Here is a 24397-nt window from a genome sequence, read left to right on the forward strand (position 1 = left end):
GAAAGAATATGTTATCACAGAGCTGAATGATGTTTATCATATTTCATTCACAGCAGAATCCTAAGGATGAAAGACAGTGACAAACAACGTTGTCAGTGGGAAACAAAGTCGCATTCTCGGCAGTTTCTGGGCTATAATTTTCTGAAAAACGAATATGCGCGTTGAATAAAAAATGTAGACTGCAGCCGTGTATTTGAAAATATACAGGGAATGCACCATGTGAGTCTCCATATTGGTACAGGTATGGGATCCATTTATCCAGAAAGCTCAGAATTACGGAAAGCCTGTCTCCCATAGACTCCTTATAAGCAAATAAGTTTTTAAAAATGATTTCCTCTTTCTCTGTAATAATAAAACAGTACCTGTACTTGATCCCAACTAAGATATAATTACCCCTTATTGGGGCAGAACAGCCCTATTGGGTTTATTTCATGGTTAAATGATTCCCTTTTCTCTGTAATAATAAAACAGTACCTGTACTTGATCCCAACTAAGATATAATTACCCCTTATTGGGGCAGAACAGCCCTATTGGGTTTATTTCATGGTTAAATGATTCCCTTTTCTCTGTAATAATAAAACAGTACCTGTACTTGATCCCAACTAAGATATAATTACCCCTTATTGGGGGCAGAACAGCCCTATTGGGTTTATTTAATGGTTAAATGAATCCCTTTTCTCTGTAATAATAAAACAGTACCTGTACTTGATCCCAACTAAGATATAATTACCCCTTATTGGGGGCAGAACAGCCCTATTGGGTTTATTCAATGGTTAAATGATTCCCTTTTCTCTGTAATAATAAAACAGTACCTGTACTTGATCCCAACTAAGATATAATTACCCCTTATTGGGGGCAGAACAGCCCTATTGGGTTTATTTAATGGTTAAATGATTCCCTTTTCTCTGTAATAATAAAACAGTACCTGTACTTGATTCCAACTAAGATATAAATAATCCTTATTGGATGCAAAACAATCCTATTGGATTTAATTAATGTTTTAGTAGAGTTAAGGTATAGAGATCCAAATTACGAAAAGACCCCTCTATCCGGAATACCCTTGGTCCCCAGCATTCTGGATAACGGGTCCTATACCTGTACCATCAAGTTGTATGTACAGTGCCGCTGCGAGTGTGCGCCTTTATCACTACTTTTTGCATCTGCAGTTTTATTCCAACTAAGGGTGATTTCTGTTGTGCTGGGGCTAAACCAAATACCAGTAAAGAATGTGTTTTCTTCTGCCTTCAGCAATATTATTAACTAATTTCTGTAATTGCTAAACTTCTCTTCTGTGGATGATACCAAATTATTCTGCTGAAATATTGCTGATGCGGCGTCTTTTTTTTTAAGCGACCTATTTTGAGATCACATTTTTTAGCGGCACTTTTCTCAAATTATGGGAAAAACATTATAAAACATGTTAATAAATATACCCCTTTGTTTCAGTCTCGACAAATTAAACATTTTCGAAAATCATTTAATTCCTTTTTTCTAACCCCCAACACATCAGTAGTGATGAGTAAATCTGTCCTGTTTCTCAAAATTTTGCAAAACTGCTGAAAATGTTGCGAAACAGCGTTAATCTCATGAAATGCTGCTACCGCGTGACTTTTTGTTGACACTTTTTTGACGTAACCATGATTTTTTTTTATGCAACCACAACGTTTTTGACGCAACCGTGACTTTTTCCTCATTCTGTGATTTTTTTGTCACAAAAGTTTTTGCCAGGTAAGCATTCGCTGCAAAATTCCACATTTCCCAACTGGCAATTATTTTTTTGCAAAACTGCTGAAAAAATGCGGCAAAATGCAGAATTTCTCAGCGAATCCATACCTGCCAAAAAAATTTTGCTCTTCACTACACATCAGTAAATTGATTGTAGATTGTATGTAATGTAATTGTTATTAGTGCCCTTGTAATTGGTTTATATTTTTAACCTGTAAGTAGTGATGGGCAAAATAATTCGCTAGACATGGATTTGCGGCAAATTTCTGCGTTTTGGCATCTGCAGTTTCCGTGAAAATTTGCAGCGGAAAAATACATTGCACGGCAAAATTGGGTGCAGTCGCGTCAAAAAAACCCATGGCAGCATCAGAATTGGGCACGAATGTGGCAAAAAAAGGTGTAGTCGTGTCAAAAAAATGCGGGCCACAAAAAAAAAAAAGACACAGGAGAAAAAAATAGACATCGGCGACAAATGCGTTTGGCGCATTTTTCGCTGTTTCATGAATTTTCTTGCCGTTTCGCGAATTTAATGGTGAAGCAAAATGGGACAAATTCGGTCTTCACTAATGAAAGATACGGCTATTTTTCGCCGTATAAGACGCACTTTTTCTTCCCCAAAACTGGGGGGGAAAAGTTGGTGCGTCTTATTCGGCGAAGTGTCTTCCTCTCTGTGCCGCGGCTCTCTGCCGCATACTCGCTTTTATAAGGTTGCGCCCATGCGTACTGACGTCACACGCACAGGGCGCAACCTTATAAAAGCACAGAAGCAGCTGGGAGCCGCGGCACAGAGAGGAAGACATCACGGGAGCCGGAGGCCGCTGGGGGTAGGTTAGGGGGGAAATGGAAGGATACTTGGGGGGGCCCTGGGGGAAGCTGAAGGATACTTGGGGGGGCCTGGGGGAAGCTGAAGTATACTTGGGGGGGCCCTGGGGGAAGCTGAAGGATACTTGGGGGGGCCCTGGGGGAAGCTGAAGGATACTTGGGGGGGCCCTGGGGGAAGCTGAAGGATACTTGGGGGGGGCCTGGGGGAAGCTGAAGGATACTTGGGGGGGGCCTGGGGGAAGCTGAAGGATACTTGGGGGGGCCCTGGGGGAAGCTGAAGGATACTTGGGGGGGCCCTGGGGGAAGCTGAAGGATGCTTGGGGGGGGCCTGGGGGAAGCTGAAGGATACTTGGGGGGGCCCTGGGGGAAGCTGAAGGATACTTGGGGGGGCCCTGGGGGAAGCTGAAGGATGCTTGGGGGGGGCCTGGGGGAAGCTGAAGGATGCTTGGGGGGGCCCTGGGGGAAGTCTCATTATGTGCGCGCCCAGAGACAATTAACTTTATACAGTTGATATAAAATATTTTACTACAGTATTTGGTTCAGAATCTTTTTTTTCTAGATTTTCCTCCTTTAAAATTGGGTGCGTCTTATATTCCGGAGCATCTTATAGGGCGAAAAATACGGTATTTGCCTTTGCTAATAACAGAATACTGTAAACTGCAACACTGCCACCTCAATTTACTTTTAACCTGATTGATACGGTCACCCCCATTCGACAATCAGCTGTAAATTAAAAGAGAGAAGGAAAAGAGTTTGCCACAAACAGGTCAAATTGATAGCTGGGTCGTAAATTATATATAAATATAACCTTAAAATTCTGCTTTATTTTTCCATATCACATAATCAAACTGAAAATATGAATTTCTGTTCTCCTATAGCCATAGGCGGGTTTCTCTCAGCAGATCCAGCTGAGACTTTGTTCTTCTGAATAACATTAAAATATTACAAAATGATGTTCCTATCAGAGCCAGACACGTGCCTTCCAACATGGAGGAAATGGCAAACCCTCGGATTACGAGAGCGCTATAGTTAATATGAAAATGCCACGAAGCAACGGGGTGTCCTCAGTGCTTGTTATACCCCCCCAGATATTACTTCTCATCATGCTACATTATACCGCTCCAGAAACACTTACAAATGAAGCTGTGATTCCATAGTTCCCTTAACAGCAGCCAATTTTTGAAATGTAATTTCAGGTGATCAATAGCGCAGATGAGATGCCTCCTGATGCGGCAGTTTTGTGCGGTTATGGCATTTTGCAGGTTCTGAAGAACAGAAACCAACCCTTTTCTCTGCATATTAATATTGTGATAATTTAGCATAGTTACATTTATGTTTTTATATCACTAGTACCATATGTTTTGGTTGGAGTATATCAAGTGTATAAGATCCAGATCTAGTTCTGGTCCCCACTGTTGTTCCATGATATCATTTCTTATTGAACTCTACATATCCTTGCGTGCCGTGTGTATCTGACTTGAATTGCAATCTAAGCATAAATAATAATAAAAAAACAACAAAACACAAATACAAGAGTATTGTAGAAATGATACCTATATTGGCTAACAATAAAAATACATTGCAAGCTTTCGGAGCTCTAAGGCCCCTTCGTCAGGCAAAATGAAGGGTCCTTAGAGCTCCGAAAGCTTGCAATGTATTTTTATTGTTAGCCAATATAGGTATCATTTCTACAATACTCTTGTATTTGTGTTTTGTTGTTTTTTTATTATTATTTTTGACACTGGCTAACACGGTACTACAGTTTTTGTTTTGTAATCTAAGCATATAAATCTACAAGCACCACAGTTTGGAATGGAGTTCTACCAGCCTCCAGTATGGTACCTGGGTATCAGATCTCTGCAAAACTACAGCATGGGTCTGAGGCACAAAACCTATTGTCTAATACCTGAGAGTCGTTACCTATAATCATACAGCACCTAGGAGGTCTACAAACCAATGGTATGGGACTAGTGAGGAGTGAATTCTTTTCGCCAGGCATGGATTCGCAGCAAATTTCCGCATTTCACCATTGGCAAATTGTTTAGTGAAACTTCCGTGAAAATTCGGCACGGAAAAATTCATCATGCTGAATTCGTGGCAAAAAGGCGTGGTCACGTCTAAAAAGTGAGGGCGACAAAAAAAAATAGACATGATCGACAAAAAAGCCGCGAGCGACAAAAAAATTGTGCGACAAATGCGTTTTGCAACTTTTTCAACGTTTTGCAAATTTTTCGACGTTTTCGCGAATTTTCTCGCCAATTCCCGCATTTTATGGCAAAACGGGACAGATTCGCTCATCACTATATGGATAGGACCCATTATCCAGAAGGGTTTTCCGAATAAGGGATATTTCTGTAATTTGGATCTCTATACCTTAAGTCTACTAAAAAATCAATAAAACATTAATTAAACCCAACAGGATTGTTTTGCATCCAATAAGGGGTAATTATATCTTAGTTGGGATCAAGTACAGGTACTGTTTTATTATTACAGAGAAAAGGGAATCATTTAACCATTAAATAAACCCAATAGGGCTGTTCTGCCCCCAATAAGGGGTAATTATATCTTAGTTGGGATCAAGTACAGGTACTGTTTTATTATTACAGAGAAAAGGGAATCATTTAACCATGAAATAAACCCAATAGGACTGTTCTGCCCCCAATAAGGGGTAATTATATCTTAGTTGGGATCAAGTACAGGTACTGTTTTATTATTACAGAAAAAAGGGAATCATTTAACCATTAAATAAACCCAATAGGGCTGTTCTGCCCCAATAAGGGGTAATTATATCTTAGTTGGGATCAAGTACAGGTACTGTTTTATTATTACAGAGAAAAGGGAATCATTTAACCATTAAATAAACCCAATAGGGCTGTTCTGCCCCCAATAAGGGGTAATTATATCTTAGTTGGGATCAAGTACAGGTACTGTTTTATTATTACAGAGAAAAGGGAATCATTTAACCATTAAATAAACCCAATAGGGCTGTTCTGCCCCCAATAAGGGGTAATTATATCTTAGTTGGGATCAAGTACAGGTACTGTTTTATTATTACAGAGAAAAGGGAATCATTTAACCATGAAATAAACCCAATAGGGCTGTTCTGCCCCCAATAAGGGGTAATTATATCTTAGTTGGGATTAAGTACAGGTACTGTTTTATTATTACAGAGAAAAGGGAATCATTTAACCATGAAATAAACCCAATAGGGCTGTTCTGCCCCAATAAGGGGTAATTATATCTTAGTTGGGATCAAGTACAAGATACTGTTTTATTTTTACAGAGAAAAAGGAAATCAATTTTAAAAATATGAATTATTTGATTAAAAATGGAGTCTATGGGAGATAGGCTTTCCATAATTCAGAGCTGTCTGGATAACGGGTTTCCGGATAACAGATCCCATATCTGTATAGCAATTCTGCAATCCTATAGTATAGCATTATTAAAATCAAAACTCAACAAAAAGATTCTATGGCACCTTGCTCAACCCCATATAACTGCTTTCGCCATTGCCAATGTATTTATGTTGTGAAACCATGACATTCTAGTCCCATGAAATGTCACCTGTTGAATTAGTTGTGTACTGACATATTGTTAGTTCTGCGCTATACTGCCTTGGTGCTGGAATACCACAATCTACATTAGAAAGTATTAAATCTGTAACAGGCTTGGCATTTACCTTTCATATTAGATAACAGTGATCCCCAACCAGTAGCTCAGGGGCAACATGTTGCTCCCCAATCCCTTGGATGTTGCTCCCAGTGGCCTCAAAGTAGATGCTCATTTTTGAACTTCTAGTAAAGAGGCAAGTTTTGGTTGCATAAAAACCCAGTATAATGCCAAACAGAGCCTTCTGTAGGCTGCCAGTCCACATAGGGGCTATTAAGTAGCCAATTAAAGATCGTATTTCTACCCCCAGAAACCTTTTTCATGCTTGCGTTGCTCCCCAACACTTTTTCCATTTAAATGTGGTTGGGGGATCCCTAACCTAGAAGATTAGGCTTTGTAGAGTGCTTAGCTATTTACCAGCTGGAGAATATACAGTGGTGTGAAAAACTATTTGCCCCCTTCCTGATTTCTTATTCTTTTGCATGTTTGTCACACAAAATGTTTCTGATCATCAAACACATTTAACTATTAGTCAAAGATAACACAAGTAAACACAAAATGCAGTTTTTAAATCAGGGTTTTTATTATTTAGGGAGAAAAAAAATCCAAACCTACATGGCCCTGTGTGAAAAAGTAATTGCCCCCTGAACCTAATAACTGGTTGGGCCACCCTTAGCAGCAATAACTGCAATCAAGCGCTTGCGATAACTTGCAACGAGTCTTTTACAGTGCTCTGGAGGAATTTTGGCCCACTCATCTTTGCAGAATTGTTGTAATTCAGCTTTATTTGAGGGTTTTCTAGCATGAACCGCCTTTTTAAGGTCATGCCACAACATCTCAATAGGATTCAGGTCAGGACTTTGACTAGGCCACTCCAAAGTCTTCATTTTGTTTTTCTTCAGCCATTCAGAGGTGGATTTGCTGGTGTGTTTTGGGTCATTGTCCTGCTGCAGCACCCAAGATCGCTTCAGCTTGAGTTGACGAACAGATGGCCGGACATTCTCCTTCAGGATTTTTTGGTAGACAATAGAATTCATGGTTCCATCTATCACAGCAAGCCTTCCAGGTCCTGAAGCAGCAAAACAACCCCAGACCATCACACTACCACCACCATATTTTACTGTTGGTATGATGTTCTTTTTCTGAAATGCTGTGTTACTTTTACGCCAGATGTAACGGGACACTCACCTTCCAAAAAGTTCAACTTTTGTCTCGTCGGTCCACAAGATATTTTCCCAAAAGTCTTGGCAATCATTGAGATGTTTTTTAGCAAAATTGAGACGAGCCATAATGTTCTTTTTGCTTAAAAGTGGTTTGCGCCTTGGAAATCTGCCATGCAGGCCGTTTTTGCCCAGTCTCTTTCTTATGGTGGAGTCGTGAACACTGACCTTAATTGAGGCAAGTGAGGCCTGCAGTTCTTTAGATGTTGTCCTGGGGTCTTTTGTGGCCTCTCGGATGAGTTGTCTCTGCGCTCTTGGGGTAATTTTGGTCGGCCGGCCACTCCTGGGAAGGTTTACCACTGTTCCATGTTTTTGCCATTTGTGGATAATGGCTCTCACTGTGGTTCGCTGGAGTCCCAAAGCTTTAGAAATGGCTTTATAACCTTTACCAGACTGATAGATCTCAATTACTTTTGTTCTCATTTGTTCCTGAATTTCTTTGGATCTTGGCATGATGTCTAGCTTTTGAGGTGCTTTTGGGCTACTTCTCTGTGTCAGGTAGCTCCTATTTAAGTGATTTCTTGGTTGAAACAGGTGTGGCAGTAATCAGGCCTGGGGGTGACTACAGAAATTGAACTCAGGTGTGATAAACCACGGTTAAGTTTTTAACAAGGGGGCAATCACTTTTTCACACAGGGTCATGTAGGTTTGGAGTTTTTTTTCTCCCTTAATAACGTAAACCTTCATTTAAAAACTGCATTTTGTGTTCAATTATGTTATCTTTGACTAATAGTTAGCGGTTTTTGATGAGCAGAAACATTTAAGTGTGACAAACATGCAAAAGAATAAGAAATCAGGAAGGGGGCAAATAGTTTTTCACACCACTGTATATATGAATGAGAATTGAAATCCCAGAATTCAATGTGAAAACGAATGAATAAATATATAACTAAAACTAGGTCAAGTTTCAAGGTCAATTTAAAGAACCTTCCTTACCAAAATAAATCATCAAGACACCAGATTAAAATATAAAATATCTGTTGGGTGGTTCTCAATAAAAAGGATGCAATACATTTATCAATCAATAAATGCATTTAAGGTTTATGGGCTGCCACATTGACCCATTTATTTTATTACCAAATATATGTCTCTTTCATATAAATGCACTTGCATATCTACTATTTGCATTTTATTGGGAGGGAGCCTTTAGCGAGTGTCCTCTCCATATACGTTCCTGCTGTTAGTTTGTGCAATGTACACATATTAGGAGGCATTTTTTTTCCTAAGGTGCATTCAGCTGTACTTTAATTATCCTTAACCAATATCATAAGGGAAGAGAACTGCACCAGGCTCTGCACGTGGCACTTTAAAATGAGTAAGATGTACTGAAAACAGTTTTACATCACATTAAAGCAAAGTGAATTGCAAATAAAATCCTTGTCAAAAACATTAAAAAGAAATGGCACAGCAATTACACAAAATTATATCAAAATAGAAACCACTGCTGCAGCGAAAAAAGCCACTAAATCGAATGTATAACGTATGGAAAAAGAAACATCCCATCAGAATAAACTTTACTGTAGCATTTTTCACCTTGTAAAAGAAACATGGCAGAAAATAGAATTGAGAAGTGTAGATACTAATCTTATCCCTTCTGAAAAATAGATAAACACATCAGATTTACACAGCTATGTGATGCAGAGATGGTTGTTAGTGATGAGCAAATCTTTGGCATTTCCCATTGGGCAAAAAATTTGGCATGCGTCAAAAAAAGTTGCTGTCGCATAAAAATGGGCGCGGTCGCAATAAAAAATGGACACTGTTTCGTCGAAAATAGGCGTGGCCACATCAAAATGGGTGCGGCTGTGTCAAAACTATTCACACAGCAAATGTGTTTCACAGATGTTTTGCCATTCCGCTAATTTTCTTATCGATTGGCGAATTGTTTTGTGAAACTCTAGCGAAAATCCATGACAAAAAAATTTGTTGTGTGTAAAGAAAAAGTTGCTGTCGCGTAAAAATGGGTGCGGCTGCATCAAAAATATTCACGCGGCAAACGTGTTTCAGAGATGTTTTGCCGTTCCGCGAATTTTCTTATCAGTTGGCGAATTGTTTTGTAAAACTCCACGACAAAAAAAATTGTTGTGTGTAAAAATAAAGTTGCTGTCGCATAAAAATGGGTCTGGTAGCATAAAAAATAGGCACGGTTGCGTCAAAAATAGGCATGGTCGCGTAAAAATTGGCATGGCTGCATAAAAATATGCACAGTCGCATCAAAATGGGTGCGTCCGCGTTGAAAATAGGTGCGGTCACAGCAAAGAAAACCGCATGGAACTAAAAAAGATGTGCGCAACAAAAAAATTCACACAGCAAATGTGTTTCGTGGATTTTTCTGCGTTTCGCAATTTTTTTTATCAGTTCACGAATTTTTCGGCAAAATGAAACTGGACAGATTTGCTTATCACTAATGGTCATACACAACCCTCTCCCAAGCCAAGTCAGCAGCTTACTGGCCCATGGAATAAAAGTCTAAGATATCCTTAGCTAACAAGATGCCAGTGAGCCTCAGTTGGGTTTGCAGATAAACCATCTTTATATGAGAAACAGTTGGTGCTTCTGAGTGATAGTTTATATTATTGTACATGATTGTGAATAAAAAAGCCTAATAATTACTAAATAATTAAAAAATAAAATATGAAAAAATCTGTTAAATAATTGCCTACATATAATACAATAAAATAAACATTTGTGAAAAATAATAATAATCACTATTGTTACTATTAACTAACGTTAGGAAGTCTTAAGATTAGTGATGAGCGAATCTGTCCCGGTTTGCTTTGCCATAAAATTCGCAAAACGGCAAGAAAATTTGCGAAACGCCGAAAAATTTGTGAAACGGCGAAAAATGTGCGAAACGCATTTGTCACACGATATTTTCTTTGTCGCCCGCATCTTTTTTGGTCGCCCATGTCTTTTTTTTGTTGCCCACAATTTTTTGATGCAACCCCACCCACATTTTGATGCGACCGCGCCAAATTTGACGTGCAACAAAAATTTACATGCGGCGAATTTTTCCGTGGTGAATTTTCGCTGAAGTTTCGCTAAACAATTCGCCAAAATGTGGAAATTCGCTGCAAATCCATGCCTGGTGAAAAAATTCGCTTATCACTACTTAAGATTACATTTAAAAAAGAATAGTTTTGTAAATCAATGATAATATAAAGAAAATAACCAAGGTTTTTTAAAAAATGCCATGTTCGCTAAGGTCAACATTTGAATTTTAGATTTCTACTCGGCATCAGAAAAGGGCAAAAAAAAAAATGAGAATATATAATTAATAATTGTAAAAAAGCTGACTTCAGAATACCCAGTCCCTTAAGTGTCAAATTACTTTAGATGTTAATGTTATTTATTCATATTTTGTTAAAAAATTAAAAAATGAATTGTATAAGTTTCAGGAAAATCTATATAGGTGATACATTTTAAAATGGTTTTAAAAGGAACTCCAAACAGATCAATTTCCTATGTAATGGAGAGATTTTCAGTTGAAATATTATAGATTAATTATAACACGTAATACTCACAGGACTTCGGAGTTCTGGAATGACCGCGTTGTACGTTAAGGGGCGGCAATCCCGAGTCTTGTCCACTAGGACGCATGGCAGGAACATGGGCCCCAGGTCATCACCATCGAGGATATCAACTGTCAGAGTAGTTGTACTGGTCCGTCGTTCATTAGGATTTGGGGTCCGATCCTGTAAAATAATACACGTGTGAAAAAGACTGTTCTATTCACCAAAACTGCAATTAAATTGCTCTATAGTTTAAAACTCATTCAATACGTAGCATTATTACAGCATTTCCCTTTGGATTTTTATAATACAGGTATGGGATCCCTTATCCGGAAACCCGATATCCAGAAAGCTCCGAATTACGGAAAGCCTGTCTCCCATAGACTCCATTATAAGCAAACAATTCAGATTTTAAAAATTGATTTCCTTTTTCTCTGTAAAAATAAAACAGTGCTTTGTATTTGATCCCAACTAAGATATAATTAATCCTTATTGGGGGCAGAACAATCCTATTGGGTTTATTTAATGGTTAAATGATTCCCTTTTCTCTGTAATAATAAAACAGTACCTGTACTTGATCCCAACTAAGATATAATTACCCCTTATTGGGGCAGAACAGCCCTATTGGGTTTATTTCATGGTTAAATGATTCCCTTTTCTCTGTAATAATAAAACAGTACCTGTACTTGATCCCAACTAAGATATAATTACCCCTTATTGGGGGCAGAACAGCCCTATTGGGTTTATTTCATGGTTAAATGATTCCCTTTTCTCTGTAATAATAAAACAGTACCAGTACTTGATCCCAACTAAGATATAATTACCCCTTATTGGGGCAGAACAGCCCTATTGGGTTTATTTAATGGTTAAATGATTCCCTTTTCTCTGTAATAATAAAACAGTACCTGTATTTGATCCAAACTAAGATATAATTAATCCTTACTGGATGCAAAATAATCTTATTGAGTTTAATTAATGTTTTATTGATTTTTTAATAGACTTAAGGTATGAAGATCCAAATTACGGAAAGACCCCTTATCCAGAATACCCTTGGTCCCGGGCATTCTGGATAACGAGTCCTATACCTGTACTAATATTAATTTTGGGAGTTTGTCATTTCTTCAGTTTCTTGCACTCCAAAACGTGAATAAACACTAAGGGGCCTGTTTATTAAAGTACGATCGCTCCGAATACAACTAATTCGTATTTTTTCATACTGTGCGTATTTTCTGCGACTTTTTCGTACCTTACTGCAACTTTTTCGTACTTTGCGACAAAATTTGTGTGACAAAATTGTATTGTCGCACCGAGCACGAAAGTTTCGGATTCATTCAAGCTTCTGATGCGACCGCCCCTTTTTTACGTGACCGCGCCCAATTTTGCCGCGCAACAAAAAAATATCCGCACACAAATTTTTCTGCGACAAATTTTCACAGAAGTTTTGCGAAACAATCTGCCAATCTCGAAATGCGGAAATTCGCTGCGCATCCATGCCTGGTGAAAAAATTTGCTCATCACTAATTATGGGAGTTATTTTCGAAAGCACAACAGAGACCCTTTCCGCACACCTTGGCTCTCCAAAATAATGAACGCCCGGTGCACACTGCTGGAGGGATCGGCACCCTCCCAAAACCCACTTGGCAAGAAAAGCAAATGGCACACAGAGCTACGAACTAGGGAACAAGCCCTTTGAAGTTTTATTGCGGAGGTGCAACATTTCGGGGCAGAATAACCCCTTTATCAAGCATCATGCTGATAAAGGAGTTATTCTGCCCCGAAACGTTGCACCTCCGCAATAAAACTTTAAAGGGCTTGTTCCCTAGTTCGTAGCTCTGTTTGCCATTTGCTTTTCTTGCCAAGTTATTTTCGAAAAACACTAATTTTGCGGGGAATAATAATGAAAAAATTGAGTTCTGGCGAAAACCCATTCATAAATCTACACATTAACTAGAAGTAAGAAAAAATCCGACTTTATCTCAATTTCAAAAATTGCTTTGTAAATGTGCCCTTTAGACTTGAGGTCCCTCTGCTAACTCCAAACGTTGGCATTTGGCATAATATTTACCGGCTGACCAACTGGCATCCCTACAGGACCTAAACTTTACAAACGAGAAAGCTGAGGTTTTGCTAAGGACAGTTCCTATCAAAGGAGCTCCTAGGCTTAGTCCCAGGGAAATTGTCCTTTCTTTGTTGACTTTAAAATGTCCAATATCCGACATTTCGATATCATAGAGAACAGATACAATGTGAATATCCAAACAAACACAGCAATGATTATCTAGCTCCAGAATATGAGTATCTTCAATTTAAACAACTTTGCTATATATAATATGGCTCTTCAATAACAGCCGAACATTTAGTAGCGGAGTATTGATTCCCATAAAACTGTTAGACTGATGCTGTCCTGCTTGAGATGCTAAGAAGCCATCAAAAGCCCCTTTCAATAACTCTTAAGAAACTGAAAGGGAAGAGATTGAAAAAAAAAAAAAAGATCATATTTGCTATTTTAAGTGAAGTGATAACGGCCAGATGACAGCAATAAAATCTCAAGAAGAAGGATTTTCTTATAGAAGAATGAGAAGCGGAAAATGCTATCACTCTTATACGGTTGTAGTATATATTTCCCTACAGTATGGGAAATATCATTTTGAGCAGATGGAAAAAAAAGGCAATATCCTAGTCCTAAGAAGAAAGCAGTGTTTTCCATTACAAAAGGGTTTTCTTCAATATAAGGCTTGTCAAATACACTTCTTCAACCGAACGCATTAAGAAATGGTTTACATTCTATGCTTGGGTGTTTGTGACTTGGAAATTCCGGGATGGTGTTTGCGCGTTTTAATGAATTTTTAAAAGACAGGTAGAGAAGTAAATATATGAAGTGTTGATTTTCCCTCTGTCAACTACATAACAATTTAAAGGTTACATATGAAAACCTAATATCGGTGGAAATGTTAAGCTGGCTTCAAATTGAGAAACATTTTAGAATAAGATATTTTGTTTTCTCTGTAATAATAATACAGCACTTGTACTTGATCCCAACTAAGATATAATTACCCCTTATTGGGGGCAGAACAGCCCTATTGGGTTTATTTAATGGTTAAATGATTCCCTTTTCTCTGTAATAATAAAACAGTACCTGTACTTGATCCCAACTAAGATATAATTACCCCTTATTGGGGGCAGAACAGCCCTATTGGGTTTATTTAATGGTTAAATGATTCCCTTTTCTCTGTAATAATAAAACAGTACCTGTACTTGATCCCAACTAAGATATAATTACCCCTTATTGGGGGCAGAACAGCCCTATTGGGTTTATTTCATGGTTAAATGATTCCCTTTTCTCTGTAATAATAAAACAGTACCTGTACTTGATCCCAACTAAGATATAATTACCCCTTATTGGGGGCAGAACAGCCCTATTGGGTTTATTTAATGGTTAAATGATTCCCTTTTCTCTGTAATAATAAAACAGTACCTGTACTGATCCCAACTAAGATATAATTACCCCTTATTGGGGGCAGAACAGCCCTATTGGGTTTATTTAATGGTTAAATGATTCCCTTTTCTCTGTAATAATAAAACAGTACCTGTACTTGATCCCAACTAAGATATAATTACCCCTTATTGGGGGCAGAACAATCCTTTTGGGTTTATTTAGTGTTAAAATTATTTTTAGTAGACTTAAGGTAGGAGATCCAAATTAAGGAAAGATCCCGTATCCAGAAAACCCCATGTCCTGAGCATTCTGGATAAAAGGTCCCATACCTCTATGATATGGAACTTGAATTATGTTTTTGGGAAATGTTGCCTAGTTTGCGACTTCAATAAACAAGGGACATTTCACCAAGGGAATTACTTTTAATATGATATAGACAGTAGTGATTTGTGGGTCAACAAAAAGTCCTGCGTCGGACTCTAACCCGCCCCTCTCCCAACCTGCACCCTCTCCGGCCTGCTGCTCTGTGGCTATTTATATACCTGCGCCCGCCCCACCCATCTCTGACATCATAGAGGGGGCAGGGAAAGGCAGGCACGTGTATATAAATAGCCACTCCCGTAGGAGGAAGTACGTTGCAGGAACTTATGGAACTTATAGTCAGACTTAGGTTTACTGGTTTATTGGTTTAACTGTTCTTAACAATAACTGAGCAGTTCACATTCAAAGCCTAGTATATCCTTTTTTCCAACATGAGTTGAATAAATAGACTTGTGCCGAACATATTTTTTGCAGATTATTGAATTAGCAAATATGTAGGCTTTTCCTTGAACCAAACACTTGTACTTTCTAGAGATGAGAAGGCGTATTTACCACATCCAGGCACAGTAGATAAAGTGATTGTGACAATTTGACCCCATCTATCCAGTTTTTCACCTACTTTGTTGACCTATGCAATGCACAATGCTCTCTGGCTCAGGTTAAATTATCCCACAACCCATTTATGTTTTCTAAAGTTAGTTTGCAAAGAGGCTGGCCAAACTTTCAAGTAGTTGCAACTCGCCCATCTTTCATCCTTTTGATGGTGGTCTTTTGCCTTCAGATATAATATTGGCTCTTATGAAAATATACAAGCTCAGCCTGCGAGACCAATGTTTTAGTCAAGAAACACTTTTACCAAGACATTGCAGCTAAATAGCCTATAAACAGGAATATTTAGGGCCACTACATGGGGTTAAGTTATTTATTGCCTATTTCTGAAATATGTTTAGGGTATAGTTTCCCTTTGTAAATAAAACAAGTCACATACAAACGACAAATCATAACTTTGTTTCTAGTGATGAGCGAATCTGTCCCCTTTCGCTTCACCGGAAAATCATCGAACTAATTTTTTGATGCGCAAATATTATTTTGATGCGCGACTATTATTTTGACGCCGTGACTATTTATTTTGCAGTCGCGACTTTTTATTTTGACACCCCGACTATTCTTTTGACGCCTGTGACTATTTATTTTGACACCCCGACTATTCTTTTGACGCCTGTGACTATTTATTTTGACACCCCGACTATTCTTTTGACGCCTGTGACTATTTATTTTGACACCGCGACTATTCTTTTGACGCCTGTGACTATTTATTTTGACGCTGCGACTATTCTTTTGATGCCTGTGACTATTTATTTTGACGCTGCGACTATTCTTTTGACGCCTGTGACTATTTATTTTGACACTGCGACTATTCTTTTGACGCCTGTGACTATTTATTTTGACACTGCGACTATTCTTTTGACGCCTGTGCCTGCGGCAAATTTTTTCATCCATTTCACGAAACAATCCCTAAATGACGAAACATGGAAATGCCGAAATGCCCAAATCCATGCCTGCTGAAACATTTCGGCCATCACTAGTTGTTTCGGTAATAATCTGAAATAACGTTTTATCCAGAGATAACTGTTTTTAGCCATTACTGTCTCCGCTTTACACAGTAAAACTTCCTCGCTGAATTTCAATCTGTCCGCTCAATTGAGAAAAACTACAAATGTAAACATCTTAAGAATAATCCGATTTACCTAATAATACTAAGCTTTTCCCGATGGCTCATTAGTATTATGCACGGAGTAGTAAACGGCTGAAGACAACATATTCTCAGAACATATTTTCTCCTACGGGGCATACTTACTGCTCTGTGAAACAGGACAACGTGTGAAGTAGCCTGAGATATTCTAAATCAACTAGAAACAAATGGTAATTCCATAATAATAGCACGCATTCAGGGAGCACACTCCAGCTTTTCCACTGGTGGATTATTAATCATGCAGTTCAAAAAAAAACACTAGGAAAAAGGTCAAGAATTAATCTTAACTGACGATATATAACAAAGCAACGGAAAAAATGCCCAAGGGGGATTTTTAGCAGTTCAAGAATTTAAATCTGAAATGTTTAACAACTTCACGGCAAGAAGTCTGAATTTATTGCTTTTCTCTGTTGCAAAAAAGAATGTTGTGTGCTGTGATAAATGTGCATGGATTAATGGAGACTAATACTATACAATGTTATTTTCCTCTATCGTTGGATTTAGCAGTGGCAAGTATGGATAATCCTTAACTTGTTATAGACATAGGATGAATGGAAATTTAGGCTTGACATACAGCTTTCCTATTTGTTCTTTTTAATGTACAGGTATCGGACCCCTTATCCGGAAACCCATTTCTCAGAAAGTTCCGAATTACGGAAAGGCCATCTCCCCATTTTAATGAAGTAATTCACATTTTTAAAAATGATTTCCTTTTTCTCTGTAATAATAAAACAGTACCTGAACTTGATCCCAACTAAGATATAATTACCCCTTATTGGGGGCAGAACAGCCCTATTGGGTTTATTTCATGGTTAAATGATTCCCTTTTCTCTGTAATAATAAAACAGTACCTGTACTTGATCCCAACTAAGATATAATTACCCCTTATTGGGGGCAGAACAGCCCTATTGGGTTTATTTCATGGTTAAATGATTCCCTTTTCTCTGTAATAATAAAACAGTACCTGAACTTGATCCCAACTAAGATATAAATAATCTTTATTGGGGGCAGAACAGCCCTATTGGGTTTATTTAATGGTTAAATGATTCCCTTTTCTCTGTAATAATAAAACAGTACCTGTACTTGATCCCAACTAAGATATAATTACCCCTTATTGGGGGCAGAACAGCCCTATTGGGTTTATTTAATGGTTAAATGATTCCCTTTTCTCTGTAATAATAAAACAGTACCTGTACTTGATCCCAACTAAGATATAATTAATCCTTATTGGAACCAAAACAATCCTATTGGATTTAATTACTGTTTAAATCATTTTTTTTAGTAGAATTAAGGTAGGAGATCCGAATTACAGAAAGAGCCCTTATCCGGAATAACCCAGGTCCCAAGCATTCTGGATAACGGGTCCCATACCTGTATATATTCTTTTCATAATAAGCATTTCTACATGGGACCATTTAAAGTTCAATTCTAGGCAGGGCTTTAGTTGTAAGAAGTGCGTAGGGTTTCAACATAGAAAAGAGGGTGAAGATACCTTCAACAACAGGGGTATTTAGTTACAAAGCTATGATTGTAAAATAGGGATCCACTATTTTAGGATTTAGCAAAAGCCTGAATCCTTCGTGAAAGATTTGGCCGAATACCAAACCAAATATGAAGTCACATGATTTTAAAGATTCAGATTCGGTTCGGCCAGGACCATGGATTTGGTCAAATCTAAATCCAGTCGAATCTTGGCCAAATCCCTAACCGAATCCTGGATTCGGTGCATCCCTATTATAAAACTGCCAAGCCACCGTACAACGTTAGGGTAAACCCCACATGCTATTTACCTCCGATCATACAATTGAAAGGCTGGCACTTCTCTGCATGTTTGTATCTCCTGACCAAGGCACGGGTCTCACAGCCTTGATCCCTCACCCCTGCCATTAACTTTATTAGGAGAGAAATTGACCCCACTAAAACAGGTCTCTCCTCCTTTATACTCCTACAGTTTTGGTTTTATAGCAGAAAGATCCCCATTATATAAATGCATGACTACCCCTAAAGGGACAGGAGAGTTACGAGACACTTCTTACCTAAGGATATGACTGTAGGTTATATGATTATAGGGTTGTAACTAAAACTCCCTGTTTTCAACAGTATTTCAGTTGCACAAATGCCAAGGGAACCAGAGAATGTGCATTGATAAATCCTTTCTTTTTTGTATCTTGTAGTCATTCGGCCAGAACATTTACTCATTCATTGTACTTATATATATTACTTAGCCATGGAGTGATCCCACAACCCCCTTTTTTGTTTTTGGTTAACTTTCCGGTAACCCATAAAATGCATTGGGACCTCACTTTGTATGGTTAACAGATGATTTATAAATAGTTTAGCTATTAAGCTATACATATTGATGTTCATGGAACATACATGGTGTTGCCCCTATGTTTTGTTCGAATACATGGACTTGTGTGGGGTAAGTCAGAACACCGAACAATGACGACCGATATTTTTTATGGTTTGAGTATGGTATTGAGTGAGAAAAGATGACTTAGCTCAAAGGCAACCTGAGTAAATGGGATCTTATTTTGGGTGTGCCTTTTTGGGTAGTATGGTTTATATATGCCTGAATCATTTTCTTTTATGTATATGTAGAACAAAAATAGACACTTTCTTTATTCTCCTTTCACATGCACATCACCCTCAACATCATCAATTTCTCCCTCTAGTTAGTTCTTTTTTTTATTTAATTCTACACTAAAACAACAATCCAACTTTTTCATGTTAATAGTTAACCACTCCAAAACACAGTCAATGTCAATAGAGCATTAGACTATAAAAAAGTAAAAGGTTCATTAAATAACAAAAATATCTAAAAAATAATCGCAATCTGCTGACTATTCATGAGAATACAGTTATAGTCAATTGGAAGGTGTACCATCCAATATTTTTCCTTTTTAATAATTGGACTTTTCCAGAAAAATGTAAAAAACAAAAAGGTGCCCTAAGTGCCTTAAGATTTTAAATATCTACATCTATTATATACATATCCATTCCCCCTAGTGACTTAACAAGGAGAGCAGAACCCCATACCTTGCCTACTGTATATGATCGAATATGGCCACAACTGCCAACCATTTTGCCATATATTGTCAAGTACAGAATATGGCTGAAGACAGATAGAGATTATGATAGATAGATAGATAGATAGATAGATAGATAGATAGATAGATGATAGATAGATAGATAGATAGATGATAGATAGATAGATAGGTAGATAGATGATAGATAGATAGATAGATAGATAGATAGATGATAGATAGATAGATGATAGATAGATAGATGATAGATAGATAGATGATAGATAGATAGATAGATAGATGATAGATAGATTGATAGATAGATAGATAGATAGATAGATAGATAGATAGATGATAGACAGATAGAGATGATGATAGATAGATAGATAGATAGATAGATAGATAGATAGATGATAGATAGATGATAGATAGATGATAGATAGATAGATAGATAGATAGATAGATAGATAGATAGATAGATGTAATTTCCTTATTGGCACATAATCTAGTCCTGTGCTTGTGTCAGAAAGAATTCAGTTTTTTTGAGAACATGGTTATATATTGTTACACAGCAACTGCCATATTTTGTTATATGCCATATTAAAAAAGAGGTGGCACTTGGCAATGATGAGGGGGCAGTGGCAAAAGAAAAACACAAGGCATATTCTTCTGTAATGTTTCCATTCCTTCTAAAAAAGTTGAAAGCTTTTCATTAACATTGATTAACATGCACAGCGAACTTACATTGGCTTGAACAATGACAAAGTAGCGAGTCTTCTCTTCGTAATTCAGCCTTCGCCTTAATACCACTGCTCCAGACAATGTGAGAGGAATGTCGAAGGTCTGATTCGATGCCTGAAGAAGATAGAAAGACATCTTTGTTATAACTTTGCTTATTCATATGAAGATATAATACACTTCTAGCAAGTATTTTAAATCCATTATGCTGAACATAAGAAGGTCATTGTAAATGTTCTAGCTGCAACGCTTGAGACTTAGGGTCAGGGACATATCTTCTATAGAGGGACCTGTTGCCTTGGTAGATGTAGGTGAGGGCTTCTCTGGCGCCTAGAGTAAGAAAAAAGTTAACAAAGTCCCCCCATTCCTGCTTCTGGAATCTGCCAGCAAAGTGAATGATGGTGGTCTTTCTAGACCACCTAAGTATTTCATTCGCTAAAATATGTTTAATACATGCGTTCTGTTTTTGCTAAAAAATTATGAAACATGACCCCGTAGAAGGAATAATGTTACTTTAGAGAACCAAGATCCCAATTCTTACACAACTGGTACCTTTAAAGGCCAACTGTAAAAATTATTTGATACACCATAAGCTTTTCAGGAATTATAGGCAACGTCTTCTCTTTATTAAAGCACACTACTCAGGTATATGTTTTTGTTGATTCCGTGATATTTTAGTCATATTTGTTATGCTTGAGTGTGATCAGGTTATTAGGTGAAAACCAATATCAACAGCCATTTTAGACACAAGAACCATGAATAAAACAGAATACACATATAGTGGTGGGTATAATGAAGCTCATCTGATTGTTTGGCACCAACTATTGATATGCATTGGGTTTTGTGCAGAGCCTTTGAGAAACACAGCATTCAACTACACAATATAGTCCATGTCCAAGTGTCCATCCTTCCTGATTACTATCTCAATGAACGATGATAAGATGTTATCTTGAGAGGGAGAGCAATCATGCCTAATAAGCTGCTATAATAGTCAGGAGCAGCAACTATTGCCTCATATATGGCCAGTTTAGGACTATGTACTCCTATCAGTTTAGGACTATGTACTCCTATCAGTTTAGGACTATGTACTCCTATCAGTTTAGGACTATGTACTCCTATCAGTTTAGGACTATGTACTCCTATCAGTTTAGGACTATGTACGCCTATCAGTTTAGGACTATGTACTTCTATCAGTTTAGGACTATGTACTCCTATCAGTTTAGGACTATGTACTCCTATCAGTTTAGGACTATGTACTCCTATCAGTTTAGGACTATGTACGCCTATCAGTTTAGGACTATGTACTTCTATCAGTTTAGGACTATGTACTCCTATCAGTTTAGGACTATGTACTCCTATCAGTTTAGGACTATGTACTCCTATCAGTTTAGGACTATGTACTCCTATCAGTTTAGGACTATGTACTCCTATCAGTTTAGGACTATGAACTCCTATCAGTTTAGGACTATGTACTCCTATCAGTTAGGACTATGTACTCCTATCAGTTTAGGACTATGTACTCCTATCAGTTTAGGACTATGTACTCCAAACAGTTTAGGACTATGTACTCCTATCAGTTTAGGACTATGTACTCCTATCAGTTTAGGACTATGTACTCCTATCAGTTTAGGACTATGTACTCCTATCAGTTTAGGACTATGTACTCCTATCAGTTTAGGACTATGTACTCCTATCAGTTTAGGACTATGTACTCCTATCAGTTTAGGACTATGTACTCCTATCAGTTTAGGACTATGTACTCCTATCAGTTTAGGACTATGTACTCCAAACAGTTTAGGACTATGTACTCCTATCAGTTTAGGACTATGTACTCCTATCAGTTTAGGACTATGTACTCCTATCAGTTTAGGACTATGTACTCCTATCAGTTTAGGACTATGTACTCCAATCAGTTTAGGACTATGTACTCCTATCAGTTTAGGACTATGTACTCCTATCAGTTTAGGACTATGTACTCCTATCAGTTTAGGACTATGTACTTCTATTTTGAGCTTATATACTTAACTCTGCATTAGGAATGCACCAAATCCAGGATTCGGTTTGGGTTTCGGCCTTTTTCAGTAGGATTCGGATTCAACCGAATGCAAGGTCCTGGCCGGACTGAATCCAAATCCTTAAAATCATGTGACTTTCCGCCACATAAGTGCGGAAGTTGAAAATTCTTTACTTCCTGGGCGGTTCGTTTTACTCCTCTGCCTTAGTTTGCAAATTAGAATTAGAGTTTGGTTCGGTATTTGGCCAAATCTTTCATAAAGAATTCAGGATTTAGCCGAATCCCAAACAAGTGTATTCGGCCGAATCCCTACTCTGCATTAACATCTTTGCACTTTGTAAGTAATGTTCCTTTGTGGGTTACTTTCAATTAGGGATGCGCCAAATTCCGGATTCAGTTTGGGATTCAGCCGAATCCTGGCTTTTCTTTAAGGATCCGGTTTCGGGCGGATCTGTGGTCTGAATCCGAGTCCTAATTAGCATAAATTAACCCCTTCCGATCCTAATCAGCATATGCTAATTAGGTTTGGGATTCGGCCGAATCCTGCTGGGTGGGTTCGGGGTTTCGGCCGAACCCAAAAAAGTGCGTTCAGTGCATCCCTACTTTCAATATATGTTTCTTATCACTAAATATATTTGTTTTTCTGCAGAAATCGAGGACTTAAGTGCATTATTTACAAACACAGGCCCTATTCATGGAGATTAAATAGCATCTCACTTATTTTTCAAATTTGTCCTCAAACCTTTCTTTCTGTTTTTTTCCCAGCACTCAACCCATCTATAAATCAAGCACAAGCAGAATAAATATGCTCCTGTGCCGGGCAAGGAAAACGGCAAAGGATTATTTACTAAAGAATATGTTTTGAAAAATATAAGTGAATACAATGAAAAATATAGGCATGTGTGTCGGAACACTATGTTACATGCTCCCGTTTCTCTATAAGTTACTTACGCTTATGATACATTAGGCTCTCTGGCTGCCACTAAAAGAAACAGTGATTAAATTATAATGGTCACCTTGACAACAAGTGTAAATCCCTGAAAATTACCACTTGAAAATGAGAAGTAATTAATTTGTAAGCAATAATAATTAGTCCAAGTCTTTTTCCATCGTTAGCATTTCCTGTGACCCCTGCCCGTCCTTAAGTACTGACAATCAAAATACCTTTTGCTCCATTAAAGTAAATACATTGATTAGGCAAGCTGATTTGCAGAAATCATGAACCTCATCTATTTTCATGCAATGACATTAATAGCCTCAAATGTTGCTTTAGTGAGGCTTTTAAATTGCCTTTCCTTGGATATATATACTATATATATATATATATATATATATATATATACACACACACACATATATTTTTTTATTATTTTTTTTTTTATTTGTATCAATTAGGTGGTATAATCAGTATTCAGATTTATAATTATTTTTTTTTTTCAATTACCTGAAATAAAACATCATTTTATAGAGAAATCTGTACCATGGCTAATAATGGCCAACATTTTTCCCCAGTCTTGCCTCAAAAAAAATGCCCATAGACTCCAATGTATTGTAAAAAAAAACAAAACCCACCTACTTCAATGGGTTTCAAGATTTTTTTTGGCAGATTATGGCACCACATTATGAATTTTTCGGGCAAATCTGACAAAGAATGGATGGAACTTCTAACTGTTGATTAACCATAACTTACACAGGTTTTGAGATTGACAAATAGTGATGAGCGAATTTTTTCCCCATGCATGGATTCACAGCGAATTTCCACATTTCGCCATTGGCATATTGCTTCACAAAACTTAAGTGAAAATTCATGCAGAAAAATTTATTGCGCATCAAAAAAAGCAGCAGTTGCATCAAAATAGGCATGGTTGCGTCAAAATGGCCATGGTCGCATCATATTGGGCATAGTCGTGTCAAAATGGGCATGGTTGTGTCAAAATGGGCATGATTGCATCAAAATGGTCACGGTTGTGTCAAAATGGTCACGGTTGCATCAAAATGGGCATGGTCTCATCATATTGGGCATGGTCGCATCAAAATGGGCATGGTTACATCAAAAAAAAGACTCGGGCAACAAAAAAAAAAGTTGCACGTTTCACCGATTTTTTGCCGTTTCACAAATTTTCCGGCAAAATTGGACAGATTCACTCATCGCTATTGACAAATTCTATCATAATATAACAAGCATGTTAACAATGGTCTTGGGAGCTATAATCCAGCATTG

General features: G+C 37.7%; 1 protein-coding gene across 2 annotated transcripts in view; it reads right to left on the minus strand.

The window, feature by feature from the left end:
• Positions 1 to 24397, minus strand: part of pcdh15 (protocadherin-related 15) — a 709890-nt gene that overhangs the window by 387158 nt on the left and 298335 nt on the right. For both annotated transcript variants that reach the window (XM_031905917.1, XM_031905916.1), the window contains exons 8-9: positions 20169 to 20279; positions 10901 to 11071 (exon numbers count right to left, since the gene is read on the minus strand). In XM_031905917.1, the coding sequence (XP_031761777.1) occupies positions 10901 to 11071; positions 20169 to 20279 (282 nt within the window). The remainder of the gene's footprint in view (positions 1 to 10900; positions 11072 to 20168; positions 20280 to 24397) is intronic.

The sequence above is a fragment of the Xenopus tropicalis genome, chromosome 7 (genome assembly GCF_000004195.4).
Source record: "Xenopus tropicalis strain Nigerian chromosome 7, UCB_Xtro_10.0, whole genome shotgun sequence".
NCBI lineage: Eukaryota > Metazoa > Chordata > Amphibia > Anura > Pipidae > Xenopus > Xenopus tropicalis.